Source organism: Gadus morhua, chromosome 2 (genome assembly GCF_902167405.1).
Source record: "Gadus morhua chromosome 2, gadMor3.0, whole genome shotgun sequence".
Classification (NCBI taxonomy): Eukaryota; Metazoa; Chordata; class Actinopteri; order Gadiformes; family Gadidae; genus Gadus; species Gadus morhua.
The window spans coordinates 17,222,802-17,250,047 of NC_044049.1; the positions used below are offsets into that span (position 1 = coordinate 17,222,802).

Here is a 27,246-nt window from a genome sequence, read left to right on the forward strand (position 1 = left end):
TTTACCAAAGCAAACATTCTTTATTGTCCAAAACACATCATTAAAAGGAGTAGTAGTCGTCATAATGATTCAACACAGGAAACACAGACATGCAACAAGAGAACAGCGGCTTATTGGGGGTAATTACAAAGACACGAGATGGGGCCAACTGGAGGAGCGAGCTGCAGCTATGTAATTGTATTACAAACACTGTGGAAAAGGGTGAACAAAATAAAACTGACTTTACATTCTAACTTGAAATTACCAATCACATCTCAATTAAAACATTACATTTAACTTTACATGTATTTTAAAACTAAATGATACTGTCCGCCATGTTCTAGTGCCCCAGGTCTAAGAAAATAAGCACTTATCTTTAATATAGTGTGCATAAAAAATGGAAAGGGCCCTTATTGTACAGCCAGATTGGAGGTTCATGAGTCATACAAAATAATGTAACTTTGTGACATCAAACAGGACTGGCCAATTGGGAGGAGGCCACCAGAAAGAACTGACATTGGTAGTGATAAAGAGTAAATTAACCCGGTGGTATAATAGGTGCGCTTCAGAGACCTGGGTTACGTTCAACACATGCCATTGGAACCATTTTTTTTAATTAATCATACAAGGCGACAGCATCTCGCCAAACCAGCTAAAACATTGAAAATTCTGATAAACATTAATATCTTAGGTTTTCTACTTGACATAAATTGTTTATCACAGCTAACTAAAGATAACGTCTTCAGTTGAAAAATAAAAACAATGTAACCACAGTTCGAAAAAGGTTGAAACGTTTCCATGACTTGAGAATATCCCAGGTGATGCTAAATAAGTACAGTCATCACTAGCCGCGTTTATGGACACATCTGATCCACATCGATTTCTATGCGGCATAGAAAATGATCATATATACGCCTCATTCGGAATACAATTATCTGTTCGGCATAGAATTATATGCCGAATAGAAGAAGTGGTGTAGTCCGTTTTAATCGACATGTACACACTTATTCCGAATAGATTGGGGTTTAACTTAGCTGCAGTAGTTCGCAATTGGTCCACTGAGCTCCGTCTGTACTTTTATGCACACCGAACTTGACCGCTGTCAAGGAAAGTGGATTTATTGCCTGATTCACGTCTTTGTTACCACTCCGCAAGTAGTCCGTAAGCGTGTCCGGTTGCTAAGCAACGGGACATGGGTGTTTATTAATGACGTGTTCACGGATCGTAGTGTCCTCGCGTGTCCGAGATAACTAAATGAGTAGGCTACTACTAGTACTTTTGCAGGCTGAACGTTAAAATACTTAACGAACTACTGCAGCTGCAGTAGTTCGCAATTGGACCTTCGAGGAGACAAATGTCCTCTTGGAGGAGGGGGTAAATAAAGATTGGACGAGAAATTGACGTAGCTTTGCTGTCCTCCTTCATAATTGAAGGAGCAGGCAGAGAAAAGCTCTCTCCTGCTGTGCTTACATTAAAAATCGAATTCACAATGCCAAATAGTGATAAGACGTCCATTATGTCGCAGCCGGACCAGAGATGGGTCTGTGTGCGCGAGAGACATAACGGACACTTTTGTTACTGCCATGTATACAGTACATTCAGATCACATTTTAGGAACAGATCTATTCCGCATAGAAATCTATGCGGATCAGATGTGCCATGTAAACGCAGCTAGTGTGTAGCGATCGCACAAATGAGGATTGGAATGAAGTGTGTTTGTAAAACGCAATTCCATCGGCCTTCCTGGGACAGTTCTGTCGATCAGCAGAAGTAAGAGGTGAACTAGGACATTCCTTCAAATGGACCACAGTGGTTAACGTTTCTCCCAATGTCATAAGAAAATAGCCATAACTACCTGAACAGAGCTCAACCACAAATTAACCAGCATTTGGTTTTATTGTAGAATATCTCCAAACATTGAGCACCAATATAATGTTACACTGAAGTATTTAAAGGTTTAACCAAAAGGATGAAATGCTAATAACGACTCCCCGTCTCCATATCTGTACCTGTTGCAGAGTGGCCACCTTGTCTTAAACAGAACTACATCACTACCATGAGGTTTTGGTTCAATTGTTGTTGTCTTTAATAGTACTTGTGATAATCCATGAAGCTGCATAGCAGCATCATGTCTAGTCTACCTTCATAAAAAGGCGTTTGTTTGTAATATTATTTAAATACTGGAAAGCTATGAGGCACAACAGCTTGTTGCCTTGTGTGATCATGTTTGAGTTCAAAAGAGACCAGACTGCTGGTCCATCAGGCTGAAGCTCACAGGTCAACAGTAGGTACAAATCCACCCCTGCACGAACCTCAGCAGGAGCAGATGTTACTCTGTTCACCAAGTTCGCCACAATAATTTGTTGAATACTAATACACTACAAGAAGTATGACCAACAGTAAACTTTTGAATATGACCTCAAATGGGTTGTTCCCACTCCGGGAAGGAAGGTAAAGGAAACTATATACATGACATGAAACCACACTTCTGTAAGTTTTCCCTTTAAAAAAATTGTTGATACATGAATCAGTCGAGGGGGAGGGAGGGAAAACCATCAGTTGAATGCTTTTCTGTACTTGATCAGATACTCGGGTAGGTAAAAAGCAACCGTCCCGTCAACATGTGGACATCATTATGGATCGTATGTCAATGTGCCCCGTAGCTCAATATTAACCACGCAACAGCTTGAACGAATGCACTTCCATGAAAAGCCACTATAAAGAGCAGATATGGCAGTGTTGTGGTTTAGTCATTTGTCCCTCGAGCACATGAAATTTTCAGATTAAGTATTGTGTGAGGAAAGCAGTGGCTAGGGTTCAGGCCCTGTAGTTCTTCCATTTCAAAATCAGGTAGATATTGATGCCTCAAAAACAGATTCTCCGGTTAAAAGTGTCTGCCAAGTTGACAGTAGCTTGAAATGTCGTTACCAACCATGATGCAAATTAATGCTTATGTGCAGTTTCTAAAAAGGAGGACTCTTCTCATGTGCAGGGGGGGGGGTGAGAGGACAGAAAATGTTTTACGAGTTGTCAATGTGTGCAAACCGTACCTTGGGAGAGCATTTTTACATCGTTGATTAAAAGACGGACTGGAGATACCTCCGGCCCTCTCCCTCCTTTTGGCCTGCCCCCGCCCCTCTCTAGTCCTTTTTCTCCTCCTCCTTCTTCTCCTCCTCCTCGGCGGGGTAGGAGTGCCAGGTGAGGCGCTCCTCGTAGAAGGAGATCACGACCTGCGGACATTTGACGTTGGCCTCCTTGGCCGGGACGAGGTCCGCCTCGTCAGAGTTCTTCCTGTTCAGGGGCAAACAGGGGGTGTCCCAGAGTCAAGCCAAGTTGATTGCATAGCCTATAAGTCACAATGGAAACTCCCCGCATCTAAACAAGGAAACCTTGAGATGGAACACGGAAGGGGGAGCCCTCCAGCCAGGGTGGTGAATCATAGGTATGGAATGGACATATACTTGTCTTATATAAACATACATAAATGGCAGTTAGAAGGGGAGGAAATGAGAAGTATGTGTTAGGTTTGGCTGATGTCCAGGAAACGGCCGATCGACGATGTTGCAAGCAAAACATTGTGATGGCCGATGGCAATGGCGGGGTCGGGGATGTTGTTACGTATTTTATTATTTTTTAGTTTAGTTTTAATTTCATTATTATAACAAATACTTTGAATACTACTCATGTTATTATGTTATTTAAAAAAAAGAAAAGGGAAAGTAAGTTTGTCATTGACGAGCGGGAGGCGTCAGAGGATACGCAACTCACAGCTGACTTGAAGCGCGTCATCCTGGAGAAGATGGAAGGGAAATATGACAATGATGCCACCCAGAAGATGACGCGCAAAGCAAAACGGCTTGACCCACGATACAGAGGGGACCACATGAAGCCACCTGAGCTTAGTAATTTAAAAAAACAGAACTGGTAGCGGAGATGGCGGCGGCAGCAGAAGCAAGACGCTCAAGTCCGACACTGTGTTCCGATATATACATACTTCCATGACTACACTTAAACGAAGTACACTATCCACATTCAATAAGTGCGCCAATTTTCAGATGTCAGTGTTGTTCCAAATCGAATACTCCGTGGTGCACTAACCGGAAATTACGATCACGACTGCCGCCGTGGCTCCTCCCCCGCAATAAACATCGCGCTCTTAACGGTGAACTCTTTACGCCTAGCAGCTATAAAAAGCTATAAAAACTAGAGCTGGGTTTCGATTCAAATTTCAAGAATCGATTCGATTACGATTTTTAAGTTTCAGAATCGATTTTTTCCCGATTTTCTCAGATTCCATCCGATTCGATCCGATTTTGATCTGATTTCCGATTCGATCTGATTTCGATTCGATCCGGGGGTTAATGTTATTAAAAATGAAAAATGTATTTGAACCGTTTCCTTCACTTCATGACTGTGTAGAGAAGCAACATATTAAAAACTAGTATTATATCAATATTAAACAGCAAATCTTACAAGTATTGGTAGTTACTGATGGCTGGAAGACTGATGAAAACGTTAAGGGTCAATCTACCTTCAAGAAAGATAATTCAGGACAATAAATGGAGGACATCATTGAGGTGACTATATCTGCAACAGTGGATTCCTACTGGGACACTAACCAGTGCATTATTATTATGCTTGAAAATAATTAAGAATTCACCCAAAAGCGGTTGCTACCAAAAGCATTTTTATTTTAAAACTGCTCACACTTAATAAACTGAGAAGTACTGAAACTGGAAGTATATAATGTAAACGTTGAGCATTTTTCAACGTTTACAAGTGCGAACATAAGAACAGAACATTTTAAACTGTAAAAGCACTGAATGGCGTCTATATGAGCATGTTCAAATCTGTTCTAAAACCACACTCAAGATTTGTTTAAGAATATGCAGCACCCTAAGTGTTCAGGGGAATCCCATGAATATATAAAATATAAATTTGTAACTTATAAAATTAAAAAACAAAATTCTTTTTTTTTTTTAATTAAAAAAAATCGATCTTTGGACGTACGAATCGATAATCGGTAATTAATATGCGAATCGATTAAAAATCGGAAAATCGATTTTTCAACACAGCTCTAATAAAAACTACAAAATGACTATTAATGCAGGCTATGTGGAAAATGCGCCGACTTTGGCTCAGCCAGGCTCCGCCCTCTTCGGCTACGTAGCTAAGATGGCTACCGTTGAGTACGAAAAGTGTACATCGCAACACACTTAGCGATTTGACCGTTTTGAGTATACCATCCGAGTCCTTTCAGCACACTTATTTTCACCCGATCTGAATCGGAACGCCCTACGTACTCAAACTTAGGCTAGTAAGTACGGATAGTATGGATATTGGACCACGGCCCGCACAAGTGAGGGAGGAAGAGGAATCCAGTGCTGGCACCGCACCCAAGAAGAAGAAAAGCTCGCTTGGCAGCCTTCTTGGGAAAAGACCAGCTACAGCCGCCACTCTAAATAACCAGGGACGGTTTCCGCTCATAGCCAGTGGGGTGGTTCCACAAAGCCGGTTTTAACACATAACCGGGTAAGTTAACCCAGGGTTTGCTGTAACCCTAGGTTTTCCGTTCCAAAAGGATCACGGTATGTTAGTTGCTATAGAAACATATGCTCTGAATCAAACCTGGTCGGAGCAGGTTTCACGCAGTTTAAGTTTGGAACATAACCCGGTTTTGGGTATTTAAACCTGGGTTCACCGCAGATTTCATGTGTTCACAATGGCATTCCCTTTTGATGAGAGAACTGCTGATATCGGAGCGCAAATTATACGTGCAATCCACCGGGAGCGATTGATAAGACCACGGCTCGACATATCAAATGACTTTTTGCTGGAGTGGAGAGATTTTCTCACGCAAATTCACTCCAGACTATTTGCGTAGTCCTCCGTTTTTTGCAAATGGTAGTTTTATCTAGGCTATAATGTTGGAGATGCTGAGAACATCTCAGTCCTTTCAGATGACCCATCCAAGATTTGTATCGGCCTCCTATCATACAAAGAGCAATATTGTCTGAGTACTATGCCGAGAGGCACTTACAACACAAAGTATAAAATAGTGGATGCACAAAGTATAAAATAGTGGACTTGCATCCACTGGAGAACGTTTGATCGTTACACGCACTAATCCATCTTGATCTGTGAAGTTGATGAATTGTCACTTTTAGGTTTTCTACCCAGTTACCAAAAAAATAAAGATTTGGAATAGTATTCGCTGTGGCAAGCACATGGTTTGCATGTGTTACTTTGAAGGCAAAAAAAATCTAAAATACAAGAAAACACAAAAACCTACATTCAACCAGTGGGGTATGGCCCCTGACTCTCTGAGGAGGTAGGTACCTCCAGGTACCCCCTTAGCCAGGGCGCCCTGAATTTATGTTTATTAACAGCTCCTCCACCGGGGTCAAGACAATTTGAGGGCCAGATCCAGTCTGCCGACTGTCTGCCTTTTCACGATTGGCTTAAAAAAATGGCTTATTTAAATTTATACCAATACGATGTTGGGAAAAGCTTACCAGTTTGTATGTTTTTTTATACTTAATTTTTAGACTTGATCCGCTGACCGCTTGGATGCCATCGGAGTACATATTTTTTTAGAAGGGGTTATGTGGTAGGATCTTTAAGAATGCTTAACTGGGATATTTATATATTCATGGCTCAAATATTAAGGATCATGTTTTTGACGCGTAACTAACGCATTTACGCGGTCAGCGATCCGCTGCCAGCCTTTGGTTCTCCGGGTTGCTGAGGCTTTAGCGTTCCCTTTTCTTGTGATAATGTCCTTCTCCTCGTCATAGCTCTCCAGGAGAACCTGAAGTTTCATTTCATTGAAATAAGCGGCCCGTTTCGCCATTTCGATCAGTGTTTCCATGATCCATACATCACATCTTTTTAGGTTTGGCGTGGACACGCACAACCCTGTGTTAACCAACCCCGAGTTGATTGAACTAATGCATAACCGCTGCTGTGGAACCGAAAACTCTGGGTTAGTCGGCAAGGGGTAAATCAACCCGTAAATCAACCACGTAAATATTTATGTATTTGTGCTACCAGCGCACCATCTGAACGTGTGTTCAGCACTGCCAGTAGTGTTGCTACCCCACTCCGCAGTTTGTAAAATCCAGAAATAGTGAACATGTTGGAGATTCTGGCCAGAAACCTTGACATTTAAATGCGTTTGATTTCTTGACACTGTCATTTTGCATTAGCACTTGTACTTTAGTTTATCAGGGCATGTAAATAGTTTTTAACTTTGTTCCTTATTATTGGTTGGAGTGTTAGATTAGCCTAATTATAATTTAAATAATTACCGTAACGTTTATAAATTATTTAAGATAGGCGTAGCACTTTGCTTCATGTTTGATACACGTAGTTTTCCGACTCGTTCATAGAAGAGTTCGCTCAGTATTTAAGTTTTAATTCAAAGTTTACAATGACAGGTGCGAACGAGGTAGATTACTATGTTTCCCTTGCGACAAAATTAGTTGTCATAGTTACATAGTGTGATTGAATGAACTGTATGTAGTAAGAGTAGCCTCCCGGGGGGGGGGGCTACTCTTAGTAGCCCCCCATTGCAACGGACATCGCCGATGGACATCCCATCAGCGATGGACATCCCATCAGCGATGGACATCCCATCGTCGATGGCCATCAGGCATAGCCGATGGACGATGGCATCGTCCATCGGACCAACCCTAGTACATGTTGGTGTGGTTCTTTCCAACCTGTCATCCTGGAATATATTCAAAGGCCGTGTTGCAGGCTTTATTTTCCAACAAATTTGAGCAATTTCCTTATTGGTAATAAAGATTTATTTATTGTATTTAATGTCGTTAGGTATCACAAAACGGAATGTAATACGGATAAAGTAGGTACTATTTTAGCGGTTTACTATTGATTCTCATTACCCCGGGAATGCATTGCATGACGTCACGTTAGAGAGACACGGACCGAAGCCGCATTGAGACCCTTGAGAGCAGAGACTAGTAAGAGTGTTCAGCAGATTATACAGATACATTATATATAGTAAATATATGCTACACGTGAACCTCCTAACGGAATATTGATGGCGCAATTTGATTGGTGCGCTATCTCGGGATATTGGGCAATATCCCATGATTGACATCTCAAACTCGATATTGTTTATCGCAAAATGTCCGCTAATAACAAATAAACCTTCGCTATCGGGGGCTATTCCCCACTATTCACTTCGCCTTTGTCGAATAGTTGTTGATTAATAGCCTAGATAGATGGCCTAGTCAAGTCTTTATTAGTACCAAACTACACAAATCGTCGGGAATTCATTTAGGTGATTCGGCTCACACAGTATAGCCTACAAGACCACACGGAACAAGGGAGACAACAAGTCTGACTGGACATACAAAAAAATACAACACATTAAAACTATACACATGCGTTGATAGACCGATAAAGATATTTAAATATGTTCTATTATTTGCCTTGCGGAGCCAGCCAATCCTGTGTGCGGATGCAAATTAGCCATGTGCGCCTAACACAAGAAGAAGTAATGAGGTCATACTAAAAACGGATAGCAATCGAAAGCTAAACCAGACTATCAATCAAGTACTTTGGGTCCATTCTAACTTATAGTAAGAGGCTAGTCTTTAAATCTTTGCAGTGACTGAATGTTGATAAAACTGATTGTTTTGCATAAGATGAGTGTGTGCGACTGTGCATGCTTCCTTTCCGGCTTCGGCATACTGCATGGTTATGAAGGCCTTGTGGTTAGTTGTGGTCTTAGTGAAGCAGCCTAGCCTTGGAGTTGGATAAGTTGGAGTGATTGTGTACGGGCGTGCGAGAGAGAGAGAGCACACCCGCCATGGTGATGTTTGGCTTGTTGTGGGCTGTCTGTCAGTATCCGCCGGGTTGGACGATGTGCTTTTTGTATGTGTTCAATGTGAATCTGTCTGGTCGTATTTGCGGTAGATTGATGGATAAATAATGTCACACAACGATCGGTTATACTTGCTGGCACTCATTTGCAAGTGCACTGATTGCGTGTCCGATAGGCTAAGTTAGCCTATAGCTAGCATTATGCCTTCTATTTCTAGATCTTCTGACTAAGTTTACTGGTACTTACGGCATAATCGCTGTCACTTGATATAAAGAAAACGTTGACTTTCACTCAGTGCTATTCACTGACAGTAAAAATAAATAAAAGTATCGTTATTGTATGCACTGCTGTTCATTGACTAGCTCCAGCGCTCGCTGCTGCGTTGCTAAATGATAGCAACTCATTCTCCTCTGACCATGCATTTAATTGGCTTTGACCGCCATCAGTTCTCGGCAATTCCCCATTTGCCCTCACGTCTTGACAGGTTTGAAATTATACTGCTGTGGGCCATCATACATGTTATTTGTGGTTCTTGCCACCTCTTAGACGCCATAGATCTAGTACTAGGCTGAGGCTACCTTCCACCACGTCTCCCCAACGTGACGTCACAGAATTTCGTTAGAAAACACCCGTTACTGACTTGGACTTTAACACTATTTGAGACATTTTATAAATGATACACATATATTGAGTGCATTATGTACCCATTAATCAAAACTTCCGGATAACCTGCACGTAGGCCTTTAACAACTGGTCGATTTGTTAAATAAATGTGAGCATCCACTTATGTTTGTATCCAAGATTGATTTACTCCCAACGTTATTGGAGTAAAGGAAACTTTGATTATGAAGTTACCAAAATTAACTCAATTTGTTTGGCTAAAAGGCATGTTCCAAACATGCCTTTTTATTCAAGCATATTGATTTTTTTTAGTTGTATGTGCAGCATTAAATGTGGATAATCTGTACAATATTTTACCTCCCGGTTCAAGAGGACATTGGCTGTCAGAATTCTAAAAAGGAGGACTCTTCTCAAATCTCAAAGCTTCCACGCAAAAGTAGTTCAAATATAGTTAAAAGAGTGTGTAGAAGATGTCTGAAACCGTGCACACTCACCACTTCATGAGGAACATTAGCTCTCCGCTGGAATCTGTCGCCCCAATAATCCTCTCTGGCTGCAGTGCGCGACCAAAGCCCCTGGCCTTCTCAGTCTGGAGGGAAAGGACAGGACAATAGTGGATGAAATACATTGACACATCTACGTTTCAGGGATTTAAAAGCCCAACCTCGTCAGACCATTGCGGAGGTCTTCATGCTGGAGACAAAACAATTACTCCCTTTTCTTTCATCTATTTACCAGAGATATTTTTTAATCAATGATGCGTTACGGTGACTTGTTTCATGTCTTTTATAAATCTGTTGACGCATCTTGCACAACAGACGCATGCAAGTAGTTTTTGCACATTGGGGTTCGATCCAGAATCACATGACTATCTGATAATGCATATTCTTGACGAAAACATCTTGTTCAATCCCCAAGTCCTTTGTCCCAAATATAACAGAGCCAAAGCAGGCATGAAAACAGGTTAGGGCTGAAATATTGAGAGTAACACAAGGGCAGCTGGTTACCCAGACCTCCTTGGGGAGCCTGTGTGCATGCCCCTACCACCCCAGGAATAGTGTTCTAAATGCTCATAAAGAATGATTCATTTTAAGAAAAATCGGTTGCTATTCACCGGCTGGCGTGTGTAACCTGTGCTCTCTCTCCACAGGCTGACCCGAGGCTGCCGTGTGACGCCGCAGACGCAACTTCCGGGTAGCCGGCTTGGTTTGGTTTGTTTGGTTTGGTTAGCAGGACGCTTAGCATCGACCTGCTATCTCGGTTTGTATCGGTTTGTATCTACTTTTCGGTATTTATATCTGTGACCTGTTCTGCATGCTCTGTATTGTATACGCTGCTTCCTCGCTGGAGCTCCGTCTGCATCAACCACGGTAAGAATGGATTGGGATTGTTCTTGCTCTGCCTTTCTCATGGATAAGATAGCTCTGTTAGAGAGACGTATCTCAGTTAGAGGATGAAAGGGTAGCGAGCGTAGAGAAAACAGATATTCCAGAAAGTATAGAGAAGAGACCCGCCAGGCGGACTCGTGGAGCTAACGCTATCGTTAGCAGTGACTCCGTCAAGGCAATCCTGTCGGCAGCACCACTTGCGAGGCAGGTTGCGGTCAGTACCCTGCCTCGCAAGTCTTTTTCGGGGGTAGAAACGCTAGTCATAGGTGACTGTTACACGTAAAGTTAGGCTACACTCGCCAGCGACAGTTATTTGCCTACCCGGGGCCAGGGCTCCCGACATTGAAGCTAAACTTAGGGTGCTAACATGCGGTGAGACCTCATACGGAGTTAGATTAGATGCACCAAACACCGACATTAGCTTCGACAACATTGTAGTTCATGTCGGCACCAACGATGCTAGGACAAGACAAACTGAGGTCACAAAAAGCAACATAGCTAGGCTTTGTGACTTCGCCAGAAAGATGTGTCGGCATCGATTAATTCTCTCTGGCCCTCTACCCGATAAGGGTAATGATGAGCGTTATAGTAGATTATTGTCTCTAAATCGCTGGCTGGCCCTATATAGCTCAGAGCAGGGCTTTGGTTTCATAGATAACTGGCCCTCCCTGTGGGGTCGCCCTGGTGTGCTCATGAGAGACGGCCTACACCCTACTGGGTTAGGCGCCTCAATTATGTCAAAAAACATAGATAGATGTCTTAGTCAGGCGTGACTCATCCACTCACAGCTCGCTGGGCTGCAGGAGTTTAGCAAACCTGCTAGCAACATGATAGTTTACGTTGCAGAGTCTAGAATAGCAGATGGGTTAGCTGAACCAGTATCTATTGCACCAATTGTTTCAGAGCGTGTTGTTTTTGTTTCAGAGAGTGTTGTACCTATATGTTCGCTGGTGCGGCCTCGCGCTGTCTCGAGGTGTAAAACCCGCAGGCGAGGGCCGCGACCAGTATGTCCAACTCTGGCGATCCCACTGATCGCCTCAGAGCTGAGTGTTAACCAGACTCCCTCTGAAAATAATTCTGTACCTATATGTACGGTGGTGCGGCCTCGCGCTGTCTCGAGGTGTAAAACCCGCAGACGAGGGCCGCAACCAGTATGTCGAAACCGCGGTATCCCCTTGACCGCTTCAGAGCTGAGTGTTAACCAGACTCCCTCTGAAAATAATAAAAGGGAAGTACTCAGAATAGGGTTCATGAACATAAGGTCGCTTTCATCGAAGGCGCTCTTGGTCCATGATTTAATTATTGATAAAAATATCGACATACTGGGGCTTTCTGAAACCTGGTTAAAACCAGATGAGTTTCTAGCCTTAAACGAAGCTACTCCACCCCATTACGTTAGCACCCAAGTATCTAGAGAAGTTAAGAAAGGTGGTGGAGTAGCCCTGATATCTAATTCTAAGCTTAATTTAAAGCCGAAGAATAGATATATTTTCAGATCCTTTGAGGTGCTAGCGCTCTGCACCTCAGCTCCTCGAGAAGCAAAACGAGTTCCAGACTCTTTTGTTTTAGCTGTAGTATACCGTCCTCCAGGACCGTATTCAGTTTTTCTGGATGAGTTTTCTGACTTTGCAGCTGATTTGGCTACATATTCAGACAATATTTTGCTTATTGGGGATTTCAACATTCACGTGAATAACCCGTCTGACGCCCTCACAAGGGCTTTTCTGTCCATTACAGATACGCTTGGCTTCAAACAGCTCGTCCAGCAACCAACCCACATCGGTGGAAACACGTTGGATCTCGTTCTGACCCGCGGTGTTGACATTTCGCAGCTAGTGGTCTCTTCCTACACCTCAGCTTTATCAGACCACTTTTTGCTCACTTTCCAGGTGGTGGTATCCTGCCCCTGCGACGATCTACTTTCAGCTGTCGCCGCATCACACCTGCAACCATTACAGCTATGGAAGATAAGTTATCTGGTTCACGTGCACCTCTCTGTAACTATATTGGTTCTGTGGAGTGCCTTACTGATGACCTCAACATTGCCTTGTCTGTTGCCATTGATTCAGTTGCTCCGTACGTAACTAAAAAACGAACATTGAAAAAACCAGCTCCTTGGTTTAATGCAGAAACTCGCATTTTGAAGCGAAATTGCAGAATCCTTGAACGCAAATGGCGCTCGACTAAACTTGAGGTCTTTCATCTTGCATGGCATAATAGTCTGATCACCTATAAGGGTGCGCTGACTATCGCCAGGAACGCCTACTTTTCTAGTATCATTAATTTGAATAGAAATAATCCCAAGTTTCTTTTTGACAAGGTGAGGAGTCTCACTCAGAAACAGAATCAGACCGTAGGCTCCTCGATCTCGGCAGGTGAATTCATGGATTTCTTTGAGAATAAGATTCAATCAATTAGAGAGGAAATTGATGCTTACCGGGCGGCTAATCCTACACATCCTGTGGGGCAGGATGGGGTTCTGCCAAATAGGATGGTGAACTCTGACGCAACTCTTTTGGAGTTTAAGGCGATTTCCTTGGTGGAACTTGAAAGGGTGATAAAGGCCTCAAAGCCAACAACTTGTATGTTGGATCCGCTCCCTTCTAGGGTTCTTAAGGATCTTTTTCCAACGGTGGGGCCTGTTATCCTCTTGCATATGAATCTTTCGTTTTCAACAGGAATTGTTCCTTCCAATTTCAAGGCTGCGGTGTTAAAACCGCTACTCAAGAAGCCTGGCCTAGATCCTGAATTAGTCAGGAACTATCGGCCTATATCGAATCTGCCCTTCTTGTCTAAGGTACAGGAAAGGATTGTAGCAAAGCAAATTGTTGACTATTTGACGAGGAATAATCTCTTCGAACCTTTCCAGTCGGGGTTCAGGAATTTCCACTCAACTGAAACTGCTATTACAAGAGTTGTAAATGACATCCTTCTTGCTTTGGATAAAAATACAAGCACAATGCTTGTGATGTTGGATCTGAGCGCTGCGTTTGATACGATTGACCATAGCACTCTTCTTCACCGTCTTGAACACTATGTTGGTTTCGGGGGTACGGCTCTTGGTTGGCTTGAATCGTACCTCACAGATAGAACCCAATTTGTGCTTCATGAGGGTGCAGAATCGAAGCATTGTAAATTGCGCTTTGGCGTACCACAAGGGTCGGTTCTTGGTCCATTGCTTTTTGCAATTTATATGCTTCCCCTCGGTGACGTTATCCGCGGCTTCGGAATTAGTTTCCATTGCTATGCGGATGACACCCAGCTCTACATTCCTGTAGATTCCGGGGATTCTGCCCAGATTCAAAAGGTTGAGTCCTGTTTGGCTGCTGTGAAGGGCTGGATGTCACAAAACTTCCTACAGCTTAATACTGGGAAGACAGAGCTGATGATTATCGGCTCGAAGCGGGACCGGGAAAAGTTTGAGGATGTCTCTCTGTGGTTGGATGGCTTCGCCATCCCACAGAGTGCATCCGTCAGAAATCTTGGTGTCTTGTTTGACCCTCAACTATGCTTTGATCAGCATATAAGAAGTATAACTAGAATTGCCTTTTTCCATTTGAGAAACATTGCAAGAATCAGATCAATGTTATCTGTAGTGGATGCAGAGACACTGATTCATGCGTTTGTCTCGTCAAGACTGGACTATTGCAATGCACTGTTCTCGGGATTACCGAACTCTACTACAAAGAGTCTACAGCTGGTACACAATGCGGCAGCTAGATTGCTGACCAGAACGAGAAAGTTTGATCATATTACACCTATTCTCGCCTCTTTACATTGGCTACCAATAACTTTCAGATCAGACTTTAAGGTGCTATTGCTGACCTATAAAGCCTTGCATGGACTATCTCCATTGTACCTGAAGGACCTGATCATTCCTTATAGTCCTTCTCGGTCTCTCCGGTCTTCGGGAGCCGGCCTTCTTTCATTGCCGAAGGTCAAAAAGAAATTGGCTGGACAGAGAGCGTTTGCCTATCGAGCCCCCTTTTTATGGAATAGGCTGCCATCAGCGATCAGGGAAGCTGACTCTGTGGAGCTATCCAAAGGGAAGCTCAAAACGCACCTCTACAATCTAGCATTTGGAGTGTGAAAACAACAGATGCGTAGTGAAGACTACTCTGTTTGCTTGTGCTTTTCTTATTACATTATACATTCCCACTATGTACTTTTCCGTTCGAATTCACTATTCTGTCAGTTGTAGCGTGCTGCGGGTGCTGGACTGGATGCCTGGACTCTCCTCATGGATAACCGGCCAGAACCCCATCACCATTTTAATATGATGTACATGTATTTACCTGTATGCCAATTGTGGCACCCATTGCACTCCTGACCATCCCTGGAAGAAGGGATCCCCTACACTGCGTTTCTTCTCAAGATTTCTTCCTTGCTGATTCAAGGGAGTTTTTTCTTGCCCGTGTGGGGGCATGGGTAAAGGGGGGTGTCACAAATATTTGGCCTGTTAAAGCCCTTTGAGACTGTAATGGTGATTAAGGGCTATATAAATAAAATTGAATTGAATTATTAGAATGACAGGAGAATTCACATTCAATTGATGTATACTAGGGCTGAAACGATACACCAACTCAGGATTCGGTTTGTATCACGATTTTCGACCCACGGTTCGATACATCCCACGATTTTTTTAAATTTAAATAGCATTTTATTTAAACACTTGGATAATAATTGACTTAATGTAACATTTAACAAGAAATAATTTGGAACACTGAACAGATTTGAACAGAAAGATAGTATTAAAGTATAGCTAAATAAATAAATAACCAAAGATTGCAGTTGGGGGATGCTTGCAGGTAGGCAAAAACCCTCAACTAGTTTGGTTGGTTTAGTCAAATATCCTATTAGCGCTTATTAGGCTATGTAGCTTAAATAATGACATAATCAGGCCTTATAGAATGCAACACGTTTAATAGCCTAACTTTCAATAGATGGAAAAAAACTGAACACCTAACATGAACGTCGCAATAACGAGGCATGTTACGAGTAGCGTGTGTGTGCATGAGAATGGCAGTGTGCGTATTAGGGCTGCAACTAACGATTATTTTAATAATCGATTAATCTGTCGATTATTTTTTCGATTAATCAATGAAAAAAATAATATTTATTTTTGGAATTGCCGCATCTTTATTCAAAAACTGAACTTTACTTCAAATTCACAGTGCAGACTGAAGTGTAAAAACACCAGGTTATTGCTCCAACGTCCCGGAACTATTAAAAGTAATATTAAATAATAAAAAGATTAAAAAAACATAACTGAGATAACACAAAAAAAAACATTTGTGTTATGATATACTTTTATATGTATATAAGGGAGGTCCATGGTTAACCGGTCAAACCTATTGATACAATTTGAGACTCCTTGAAATAGAACTTGTAATATTGCTTTAATTGCTGATAAGATGATGATAGTTCAAGATAGGACATTAAACAGGTCATAATTCTATCTTTACTATCTATTTTATATTACTGGGATAACAAGTTTTTACCAAAATCTCAATATTTTTTTATTTTTTTCTGCTGCATTTGAACACATCAATCATATTACTGAGCCGACCTGAACACATCACATTTGACACTGTTTGTGACCATTGGTTAGTTGTTTTTTAAGCTAACTAGCTCTATATCCTGCCGATTTTAACATGGATTGCATTACTATTTTTAACTGACGGGACTTTCTACACCGTCCGGTTGTGTGATTACTACCGCTGCTTTGAATGACTGTTGCACGCGGTGCCGACTCCGAGCCCGTCTAAACAACGTCTGCAGCAGCAGCAGCTGACAGAGTTTTCGGTTGGACTAGACGGATACTGAGTTGAAGGAGTTTTTTTTAACCCAAAGACAGTGAAGGTACAACACTTTTATGTAGGCCTACAGTCCAGTTTTAAGATATGACCAAAATACAAGCTGTGGTCGCTCACACTAAAGCTCGCTGTGGGCATGCATGAACCGTGAACCAACCTGTCGGCGGCTGGCTGTAAACAGTGCTGCGCCTATGAGTAACTTATTAATCGCGCGACACAACGAATCGATGACCAAATTCGTTGCCAACGCATTTAGTAATCGATTTTATCGATTCGTTGTTGCAGCCCTACTGCGTATGTGTGTGAGTGACGTCAGCGAGTGAGTGGACGAGCGAGGAGAGCGAGCGGTAGCGTGTGTGTCTAGTGAAGAAGCTAACGAGTCCGGTAGAATAAAGTATCCATCCTGTCAATCGGTTCATTCCGACCTATAAGCAGACAAACTGCCGGTCAAATCACACAAAACAATAGACAGGGATCACACAGGCAATTTTTTTCACGCTTGGCCCACTCTGGATAAATGTCGTTGTTACGCGTGTGTGTCCAGGGGGAATAGTTGCCTACCCAGCCTTCTCGGTTAATAAAATCATATCACATACAGTGTTTCCCCTACCATTGTTCAGGCCTGGCGGGCCGCCAGGCCAACGAGCGCCCCCGCCAGGCCAACAACCGGCCAAAAAAAAATAAAAATGCGGTGTCGCGCGTGCGCAGATGATGCCCCATCATAACGGACAATCTGACAGCATTAAGTTATATCATCATTAGCATGGCACCACCAAAAAAACTTAAAAGGGATGAAGGACAAAAAGGTATTTCAAGGTTCTTCCTAAACACGGTGCCAAACGAGAGTACAGGTGGGGAAGAAGGGCGAGTGACAGGTGTGGAGGAACAAGTCAGAGGGGCAGAGGGAGGAGATCATTATCTCCCCCCAACACTTGTCAGTGTTGAACCATTATCAAGTTGTGATGGCTAAGCAAGTGTTTTAGATGGAAATAACCAACAAATACTCTAGCATCCCGTAAAAAATGTATAACAAATCACACTATCAGCTCTTACCACCGGGCCTAAAAAAAATTCTAGGGGAAACACTGACATATGAGGACTTCGACGGCTGTGGAGAAATGCAATCCACCGTAGCCACGTAGAGCCGTCATCTCGTCGCATACTTACGGCATCGATAAGAGGGGGCGGTGTCAGCAGACTATTATTTAGACCAATTATTAGCAAATTTCAATCCGACAATTTGACCGGAGAGTTAGAAAGGGCGTATCGCGCTTCTGCCTTCTCACACCGCGAGACAGGTTTGTGGCTTTGAGTGTCGCGATTTCGGTTTCGATACGCGTATCGTTACAGCCCTAATGTATACGTAATGTAAGGTAACCTTGATTATCCCACAGGGCAATTTGTTGCACAGCCAGCAGTAATAAAATTAACACACACACCACACACACACACTAGGCTATGTTGGTTAGTGTTTATTATTTTATATACATCTTACACAAAATACTGGTTATTCTTTATAGTGTATCTTGATTTGTTTTGTTTGTATTAACATCAAACAATGACTGTTATTTTGCTGATTGTTGACAGTCAAGAGAACTTGCAATGGCTGTCCATAATCTATAATGTTTCTTCCCCGTTCGGATTGCTTGGGCATACGAGAACACGGCAATGACACTCAGATCCCAAACCACCTGTTGGACTCCCAAGTAGGGATGGGTGTGAGGAATCGATTACTCGAGTACTCCTCGTTACAAATGAACTCGGTTGGTGGACAGGCAAACTCGAGTTTGCATATACACACAAACAAAGTTTTCTGAAGCAAATGTATACATTTTCTGTCGGCGCCACTAATGCATGCCGTGGGCACAAAGCAAATGAAATGAATCCATTTCTGTGTGGCGCGTTCCGTGCCGTGTGCAGGCACGCCAGAATTCAAAAAGTTAAGAGATGGCGGTTAAAGCAAAGCGCAGCGAAGAATTGAAATACTTTAAAGAATTAGGAGATCATAAGGTGAAATGTAAAATATGCCAAGCGAAATCGAGCTACCAGAAAGTACTATGCGGCAACATATGCTCCTGAAACACAACGGTGAGTTCGGGAAAGCAGACCCCCAGCAACCAAGTGTGTCGGCTATTTTCACCGCCGCAAGACGCAGCTTTAATCCCGGCCGTGTAGAGAAGATCACAACGCTGAGTATTTCCATAGTCCATTTGCTGCCGTTTTATTTGGAGCTTTAAATTATTTGCAATGGTTAGGCTTCTTGTTTTTTTTTTAACTGTTACAGGCCTTGGTTTGACGTGATTTAAATTGTGAGACGCATATTTATTTTTGTAAGGAAAAAGTGTTTTGAATAGGGATGCACCGAATATTCGGCCACCGAAAATGTTCGGCCGAAAATGGCCCAAAACATAATTTTTGGTTTCGGCCGAAGGATTAAAAAGGCCGAAAATAATACAACGAACATTTTTATTTTTGATAAAAAAAATAATCTTTATTTTTTTATTGTTTTGCTCATTTATTTAAAAGGTGCATTGTTCTTCAATTCTTGCTATAAGGTCTGCTGGAATGTTAGAAAACGTTCAGTATTAAATAAATATTTAGTATCAAATTTGTAATTGATTTTTTTTTATTGAAAAGCAAGTCAAAAAGGTTTATAAAGGACACTTAATTGTTTGATTTATGCAATGGTGAAAAATTAAAGCAAAATGAATGAAAAACAGTAAAAGCTACATTCGGTTTCGGCTTTCGGCCAACTGTTTCAGTATATTCGGTTTCGGTTTCGGCCAAGAATTTTCATTTCGGTGCATCCCTAGTTTTGAACGTTTGCAAAAATAAATACTCTGATAACTGACTGTTTTGATGGAGAAAAAGCATTACATGTTTGGTTGGTAACATGGCCGTTCATCATCAGGCCTATTCCTGCTGCAGATGCGTTGCATTCTAAAAATATTCGATTAAATGAGTACTCGATTGATCCTCGAGGAATTCCTTCGATCACTCGAGTTTGGAATTTACTACTCATGCCCATACCTACTCCCAAGCAAACCCGAGTGCGGTTTGATTGCAGTGAGAATAATGCAATACGGACTGATCGCCTACAGTCACATATTCGTCTATGCGTTTGTGTCAGGGCGGCACAACACACAGATTTCTCTCATCCACACATTTTAGAACAAAATGTGCCTATCACAGTTGGAATACTGCTACAACAACCAGAGACTCACGACAACCTTAACGACCCATCCATATCAGTGTTAATTTTGTCATCTATTTTAGATTTAGTCTTTTGACGAAAATGCTTAGTATATTTAGTCACATTTTAGTCATTGTTTTCCTTTGTAGTTTTAGTCTACGAAAAGTCCTTACATTTTAGTCAACTTTTAGTCATTACTTTGTCAAAATGTTCTCTTTTTAAACTAGTTCAATTAGGCTAACCCTATATAGGCTATATGGACACCTGCTAAGTTGTTCCACTCAAATAGAGTACTAAAGTGAAAACGAAACGTTGTCCTGGCAACCGGATTTTCAGTTCTAAACAACCGAACGAGAGATGGTGTTCTCCATTGCTTCGATTTGTTGTTTCTTTCAAAATTAAAATAAATCAATTTCAATAGGTGAAAATCACTACCAGTCGAAAAATGTCGAGGCGTTCATGTATTCCCCTGGGGTATTAAAAGGAAAAGTTTGTAAGCGTTAGTTTAGTTTCGTTTTTTCTTTTTAATATGAAGACAATCTATTCTCAATATTACTTACATCATTGGTAAAGCAAACTCACAAATCAATTCGCAAAAAGATTGTTCCTCTTCTATAAAAAGGTTCGTGTGGCATAGGATTTCCCCTTGTTAATTTGGTTTCTGTAGAACCGAAAATCTGTTGCTCTCGAAACGTGACGTCACACTTTAGTACTCTTGTCTGTTCAGCCTTCAGAACGATAGCTGGTAAATTGTGAAAAATGCATTAAACTGAAATCAGAAAACGCGGTTATATGCTATAAACTAGGGATGCAAACAATTAATCGATTATCGATTAATTGTCGATAAGAGATTACTCGATATAAATGACTTGCAATTAGTCGCGTTTTTAACCCGTAATTCCCCACCAGTCCACGTGAGGGCGCGCTTGACGCCAGACGTACTTGGCGCACACGCGGGAACACAAGCGAAGCAGGACAAGACAAACGAAAAGCGGGACACTGACACGATGAAGAGGGCAAAACGGAGTGCAGTATGGAGCCACTTTAAGTTGGTTAATGACAACAAAGACGCCAAATGCACAATATGTGGAAGTATTTTAAAGTACAACAACTCCACGACTTCGTTGAATAACCACCTAAATGTGTCACATTCAGCCGTGCTACAAGCAGCGAGTGGTTCTCAATCTCAGCCTACAATCACCACAGTGTTGGGACGAAGGGTATGTGACTCCACAAAAGCAGAGGGCATTACCCAGCAGATCTGTAACATGATTACTACAGACCTGCTGCCGATAAATGTTGACGGACAGGGATTTCGAGAGGTAATAAAGTACATCGAGCCAGGGTACAATATCCCCTCTAGAACAACCATAACCACCCGCGTGGAAGCAAGCTACGCGAGGAAGAAGGCCGAGTTGAAAATAGGGATGTTTTTGTTTTGTTTTACGAAGACACACCTCTATCATCAGGCAGCCTATATTTTAGGTTGACTAGAGCTACGACAGTTCAGTCCTGGTTTTTGTTACTAATGTTATTGTGATATTGTCCCATTTCCCAGTTTAAGGGGGATTATAAATGCTGCCAATAGTCCACATGTGACACCTTATTTACTTTCAGAATTTATTTTATTATGCTGCTAACAGAGCTAAAGAGAGAGAGAGTTGCGACACTTCCATTGGACTCCGTTGTAGCGCCTACTTCCGGGGTATGGAGCCTCGAATAGTTCCAAACAACCATTTTACGGCGTAGGAGACCGTTCATTTCCATTGCTGGCCGCCGAGTATCTTCTGAGGTAAATTGATTAAATAGCTACCTCTTTTGAATTGTCAACTGTCTATATTGTATCAGAGGCCCTTTATGATGCATATATTGATATTTATTTGTATATGCACAGCGTAATTATATATATTTTTATCTTGGTAGACGACCGATTGCCTGCTAGTTTGTTAGCTCGACTGCACCATGTGATGGTATCTACACCAACAATTACAAAGTTCAGTACTAGTAAATCTAACTTTTATTTAGTTAGTTATTTATGTTGGATTACTAGGATAATTTAGGTTGATTTAAGGACAGGTTTTATGATGCGATAGCTAGTAGAAATAACAGTGTTTGTTTAATTATATCCTGGAAAGGGTGATGTTCAGCACAGGAAGCCCTACAGATGCCACAGATTCAACAATGCTGATTATGATGGGCGGTCAATTTAACCTGTATAGCTTTTTCGTTTTAACTTCTTGTTGACTGAATTGTTTCTCTTTCTTAGTGCCAAATTGATTCTCTTTCTTAGTGCCAAATTGATTCTTTTTTGTTTTGCAATAGCCCTCTCTGCTCTCCTTCTCATTATTTTTTCCTTTTCTAGTTGCCTTATTAGGTCCTCCACAGTCGCCCCATCAGTCCCTGGCAGTCTGGTCCCTGGAGCAGCGGGCCCTGGCAAAAGTTATTCCTTCACTGTTGACCCCTGACTGACTGGCCCTCGGCACAAAAATCCCTGGATCACCCGCCACTGGATCTCCTGCCACTGGATCACCTGCCCCTGAATCACCTGCCCCTGGCAATGTGGCCTCTTGATTGCTCTCTCTGTCTCCTGTGATGTCCTTTTCAACGCTCTTGAAATCCACCTAAATTTCTCCCTCAATCTCTGTAACAATTACAAGGTAATGTTGCCGTTATATGCATTTTGCCTTTGCATCTACTGTCATCTCCAATGTAAGAAAATGAATTAAAGCAAAACATTTCTGTAATGTGAATTAAATCATCTGCCACATTCAGAAACCAATACAATTTATAAATGGATCTACCGGCAATTGTTAATTGGGTAGAAATGTGTCGATTATCTACATTGTGTGCAAATCCTCAGAGAATCCCTGCCTTCTGGTTGATTTTTAAACTGAATGTACAAATATGAATTATGTAATCTCATTAGGAGTGTAGTCTATCCTTGAATTACAAGAAATGGGGAATATTGTTAGCTGCATGGATCATACCGAAAATTAATTTGGCGCAATATGTGTGGTCCGTTGCACTTGGTTCCGGAGGCACCCTCACAGAAGGGGGTTTCCTCCTCTTCGGTTTAGGGCGATGGATGAAAACTGTTGGGCCTGCATCGGGCCTCAACTTCAACATCCTATCTACTTTTGTGGCTTTGAATTGGTCATTTTCAAAGTGTACCTGTAGGTAGGCTTGTAAGATCAGTTTCCATTGCACTTCAAATATCATTGGAAAGTCATAATTCTCTACACTTAGAATTATTATGCCCTTTGAAATGCTAGCAAGTGATCTGAACATTACGTTACATCGTTTTTGACTGTTGCTGACTGTCAATAAGATTTGACGGCTGACCATTGGCATCCATTTCTCCCTGCGCTCTTGGTCCTTGGGGAAGCCGTGATAACCCTTCTCGGACCGATTGGAGCATCCAAATGCTGCACAGCCAACCATGGTATGACCATTGATCTATAAAATGGTAGTTGTAAACAATGAACCATGACACCATTGAAGATCACAGAGCGGGTAACAACTGTTCCTCAACCACTTATACCCCGACTTTTGAGAATAGGTTGGAGGTCAGAGTTCATGACCAAACGAGGATCCTCCCTCCTAAACCCATTTTGAATTTGCTAGGGCTATTCTAAGTATTGTAATGGCCTAAAGTATAGTATATTTGCAACGTTATATGTTAATGGTTTGCCCTAAGTATATAGTGTTCCCTGCTGTGTCCATTGTTGAATCTGTTCACACAATCGCAATCACTTGTTCTTGTCACACTAATTGTTTAATAAAAAAAAAAATACAATTGAATTCATCCAAGCGTAATGAGTTGTTATTCTTAAATATATTTGATACTTAGTGTGGCTTATATCTTTAAATGATCATGGTAGAACATCTTGAATACCGGTACTTTGATTTCAACACAGATGCAAGGTAAAAGTTAAGGTTAGGCCAGCATGCTAACACGAACGTGAAGCTTTCCCTCCAAAACTTAAAAACGTATCTAAGTAATAGTACTTAGATAGCTTTCAGTTGCCCCCCTACCGCTCTAAATGTAAAACTGACATTTACAAATATGCAATAACAGTCAGACAAATACTTATGTATGTGATTTTTTCATTCATATTTACCATTTAATATTGCAATCTCTGCTGTCGTCCCATAGAATAACATTGAAAGCGCGGCGTGTTTGGAACTATTGAGGCTTACATGAACCACGTGACCACCCTGTCGGCGAGATCATAGCGTGTCGCAACTCTCTCTCTCTATAGCTCTGGCTGCTAAGAGACAGTGCACTAATTTATTTTCACGTTAATGTTCCAATGTAATATTTTGATTTTGGTTGATTTGGTTTGTTATGCTACCGAAATGAATAAATCTTTGATTAAGGAATATGATATGCATTTTTTCTTTATTATAAGGAAGATAGCATTTTATGTTACGTATACTGTAGATAAAACCTATTCAGAAGGAAATTCAGCTTCTCAGAAGAATTGCCGCTTATCAAGTAATCGATCTTCGATCGATAAGATGAAACAACTATCGATTAATGAATTACTCGATAATTTGCATCCCTACTATAAACCCTATAGTATCTTGGGTATAAAGGCTGGGACGAATTTCAAAGTCCACCTTATGTTGAAGTATAGACCGTGGCGATTCCCATTGAAACGAATGGCGCGGTGATTTTCTTCAAAACGAGAGCCGGTAAATTGTGAAAAATGAATTAAACTGTAATCAGACAACGCGGTTATATGTTATAGACCCTAGTATCTGTGGAATAAAAGCTGGGAAGAATTTCGAATCATGTACAATGCATAAAGTTAGCTCATAGCTGAGTGGACTATACCTCCCGTTGCCAAGTCGTAGCTAAGGTCCTATTTACTGGAGGAGTGAACAGTTGCATAAGAACCTTACGGGAGTGTACTGATTGGAAAATATCGTGCATTTTGAATGTCCAAATAGCACACCACTAACATTTTCGTCCCGTCTCGTCAACGAAAACAAAATGACATTTCGTCATAGTTTTTATTATGACAGATCTATTTTTAGCTCGTCAACGTCTCGTCTTAGTCACGGAAAAAAGGTCGATGACGAACATTTTTCGTCATATTTTTCGTTAACGAAATTAACACTGATCCATATAACTGCCAAATTTACTATTTTTTTCTTTGTTGCGCAGATGTATTAAAAGAATAGATGCATCGTGTTCTTTTTTTCCCCCCCCGCCACGAAACACCAGAACCAAACGTCTGACCAATCAGGGGAACCGCTTGCTTGCGTAGGTCGTATGTTTACAAAGTGCTTAACTCTTCAATATTGCCGCCTGAAAACAAATTGAACCACGATGTTGTCAACAACAGTATCTTACTTGTCCTGACTTGGACCAAAGCAAGCAAACTGTACGGGTTGTAATTGACATACTAGGCTGTCTCCTTGGCAGCTGGCCCCCACCCAAAAACTCAATGTTTGATATTCCCCCCCCCTCACCTCCTCCTTCTTCTTCTTGCTCCCCTTCTCCTCAGTGTCCGGAGAGGTCTCGCTGGTTGCTTTCCTCTTGCCCTCCTTCTTCTTCTCCTCCTTCTCCTTCAGCTTCTGCATGAACTCTGCGATCAGGTCAGGGCAATCCAGGTTGTCCTCTGGCTCCCATGTGTTGTCCTCGCTTGACACAAACACAGAGAGACGGGTGGGAAAGAAGTGTGAGTAGCCAGATCATCCATCCACTGTGTGATGGTACAGTACAGGAGCACCAAGGTGCACCTTTATTAAGGACATAGAGCCCAGACTCTTCACAGGATGGAATGCTCAGGATATGCCTTCGATAAGAGTTTTTGTACAAAAAGTTCTTCAAATTTCATAATACTTCCGTGAAGTTGATGCCTATATCTGATCTTTGAGGTTGAAACCAGACCATACCAGCCACAACTTGCATCCGGTATGTCACTTATTCGTGAGGTTAATTTCAGAAACTGAGATAAGCTTTATAATGGCATTGCAGTCAACAGTTCCTGTATCATCAAGCGATGTGAGCTGCAAGACACACAGTAGAATCTGGATTTGATCCTTTTTTCGACAAACATCCACCATGCTAACGTTTCCCTGCATACACACATTTTTTAAATTAAGCATAGATCGAGGGGAGGGCGCAACAATGTTCCCATGAGACGCAACCATCACAATGGAACACGACGGACAGGGAATGTGCGTACGGAGTGACGAGGCGGGAGACGTGGTACTCACTCAGAGAAGCCCTTCCATTTCAGCAAGAATTCCACTTTCCCTTTGAAAATGCGACGCTCCAGGACTTTCTCCACGACATACTCCTCCTCTTCCTCCTCCTCCACCGCTGCTCCTGCAGCCGCCGCCGCCGCTGGTGGTGTTGTTTTTGTTGCCCCCTCAACCGGTGGTGGTGCAGCCGCCTCCGCTGTCGACACGGTGGCCGTCGCCGGAGCCGGTGCCGCCTCCGCCACCGCTGTTGCCACTGGGGTCGCCGACGTCTCCTCCTCCACTGCCGCCACCACCTCCTCCACCACCTTCTTTCCCTTCTTTGATGCCGTGGTCGCCAGCTTGACCTCTAGAGATGCCGTGACTTATGAGAAAATGGGAAAAGAACAGTGTCAAAGTTGGCTTCATGATCATAAAAGGGGGGGGGGGGGTTGCAGACTTTGTGCCCATTCGTGTAAACAAAAAGTGAGTTTTAAGAGACGAAATGAATGAAATAATCCAAAAATAAATTGGGGGGGTGGAAGGGTAGTGAAGCAGTTTATTAAGGATCTATTTAAGGCTTTATATAAAAAAAAAGGAGTTTCCCAGTAAATTAGGACAAATAAAACCTTCCATGCCCTGGACCCGCTTTCCAGATGCAACTATTGATATGTTCAAACTTAAACCAAGACTAACACAAGGGAGCCTTCCTGTGGACTGTTGTACGGCCCTTACAAACCAAGGTCAAAGAATCCTGTCTCTTGCGTTTCCTCACTTCGCCTGTATCTTTGACAAAACGTTGCATAGACTACAGGCAACGGCCAACTAGCACGTACGTACTACGCCTGCGTTAGAGAAAATGACTTCCTACCAGCCGGTATTCTGAATTCCTCTTGCACACGGCAAGAGTAAAACCTGCAGGTATACAAACATATGTTTGCATTGGACAATGGCTTCTGAGATAAAGGTCAGCTTTTGAAGAGAAAAAGAAAAACGTAATGTAGGCATCGATTAACAAAAGTGTGCACATGAAAATTGCCCAATACCTAAATGTAGACATGTCATTTAGTGGTTAAAATTCTTATGAGGGAAAATCCTTGGAATAAAAATAGTTCAGGATATAGCCATACAAAGTTGTTTCCATTATATACAGTGTAGGTTAGAGTAACAAACAATTGCGAATTGTGTAGATTCTAGACA

At 42.0% G+C, this 27,246-nt stretch overlaps 1 protein-coding gene across 1 annotated transcript; it reads right to left on the reverse strand.

The window, feature by feature from the left end:
• LOC115533343 (chromobox protein homolog 1) lies at positions 1 to 27,008 on the reverse strand (the record flags this gene model as incomplete). Its single annotated transcript, XM_030343831.1, has 5 exons — positions 1 to 3,270; positions 9,949 to 10,043; positions 25,333 to 25,504; positions 26,083 to 26,431; positions 26,918 to 27,008. Coding segments are annotated over 5 exons (858 nt in total), but the record flags the coding sequence as incomplete, so codon positions are not given.
• Between the last annotated feature and the right edge of the window lie 238 nt (positions 27,009 to 27,246).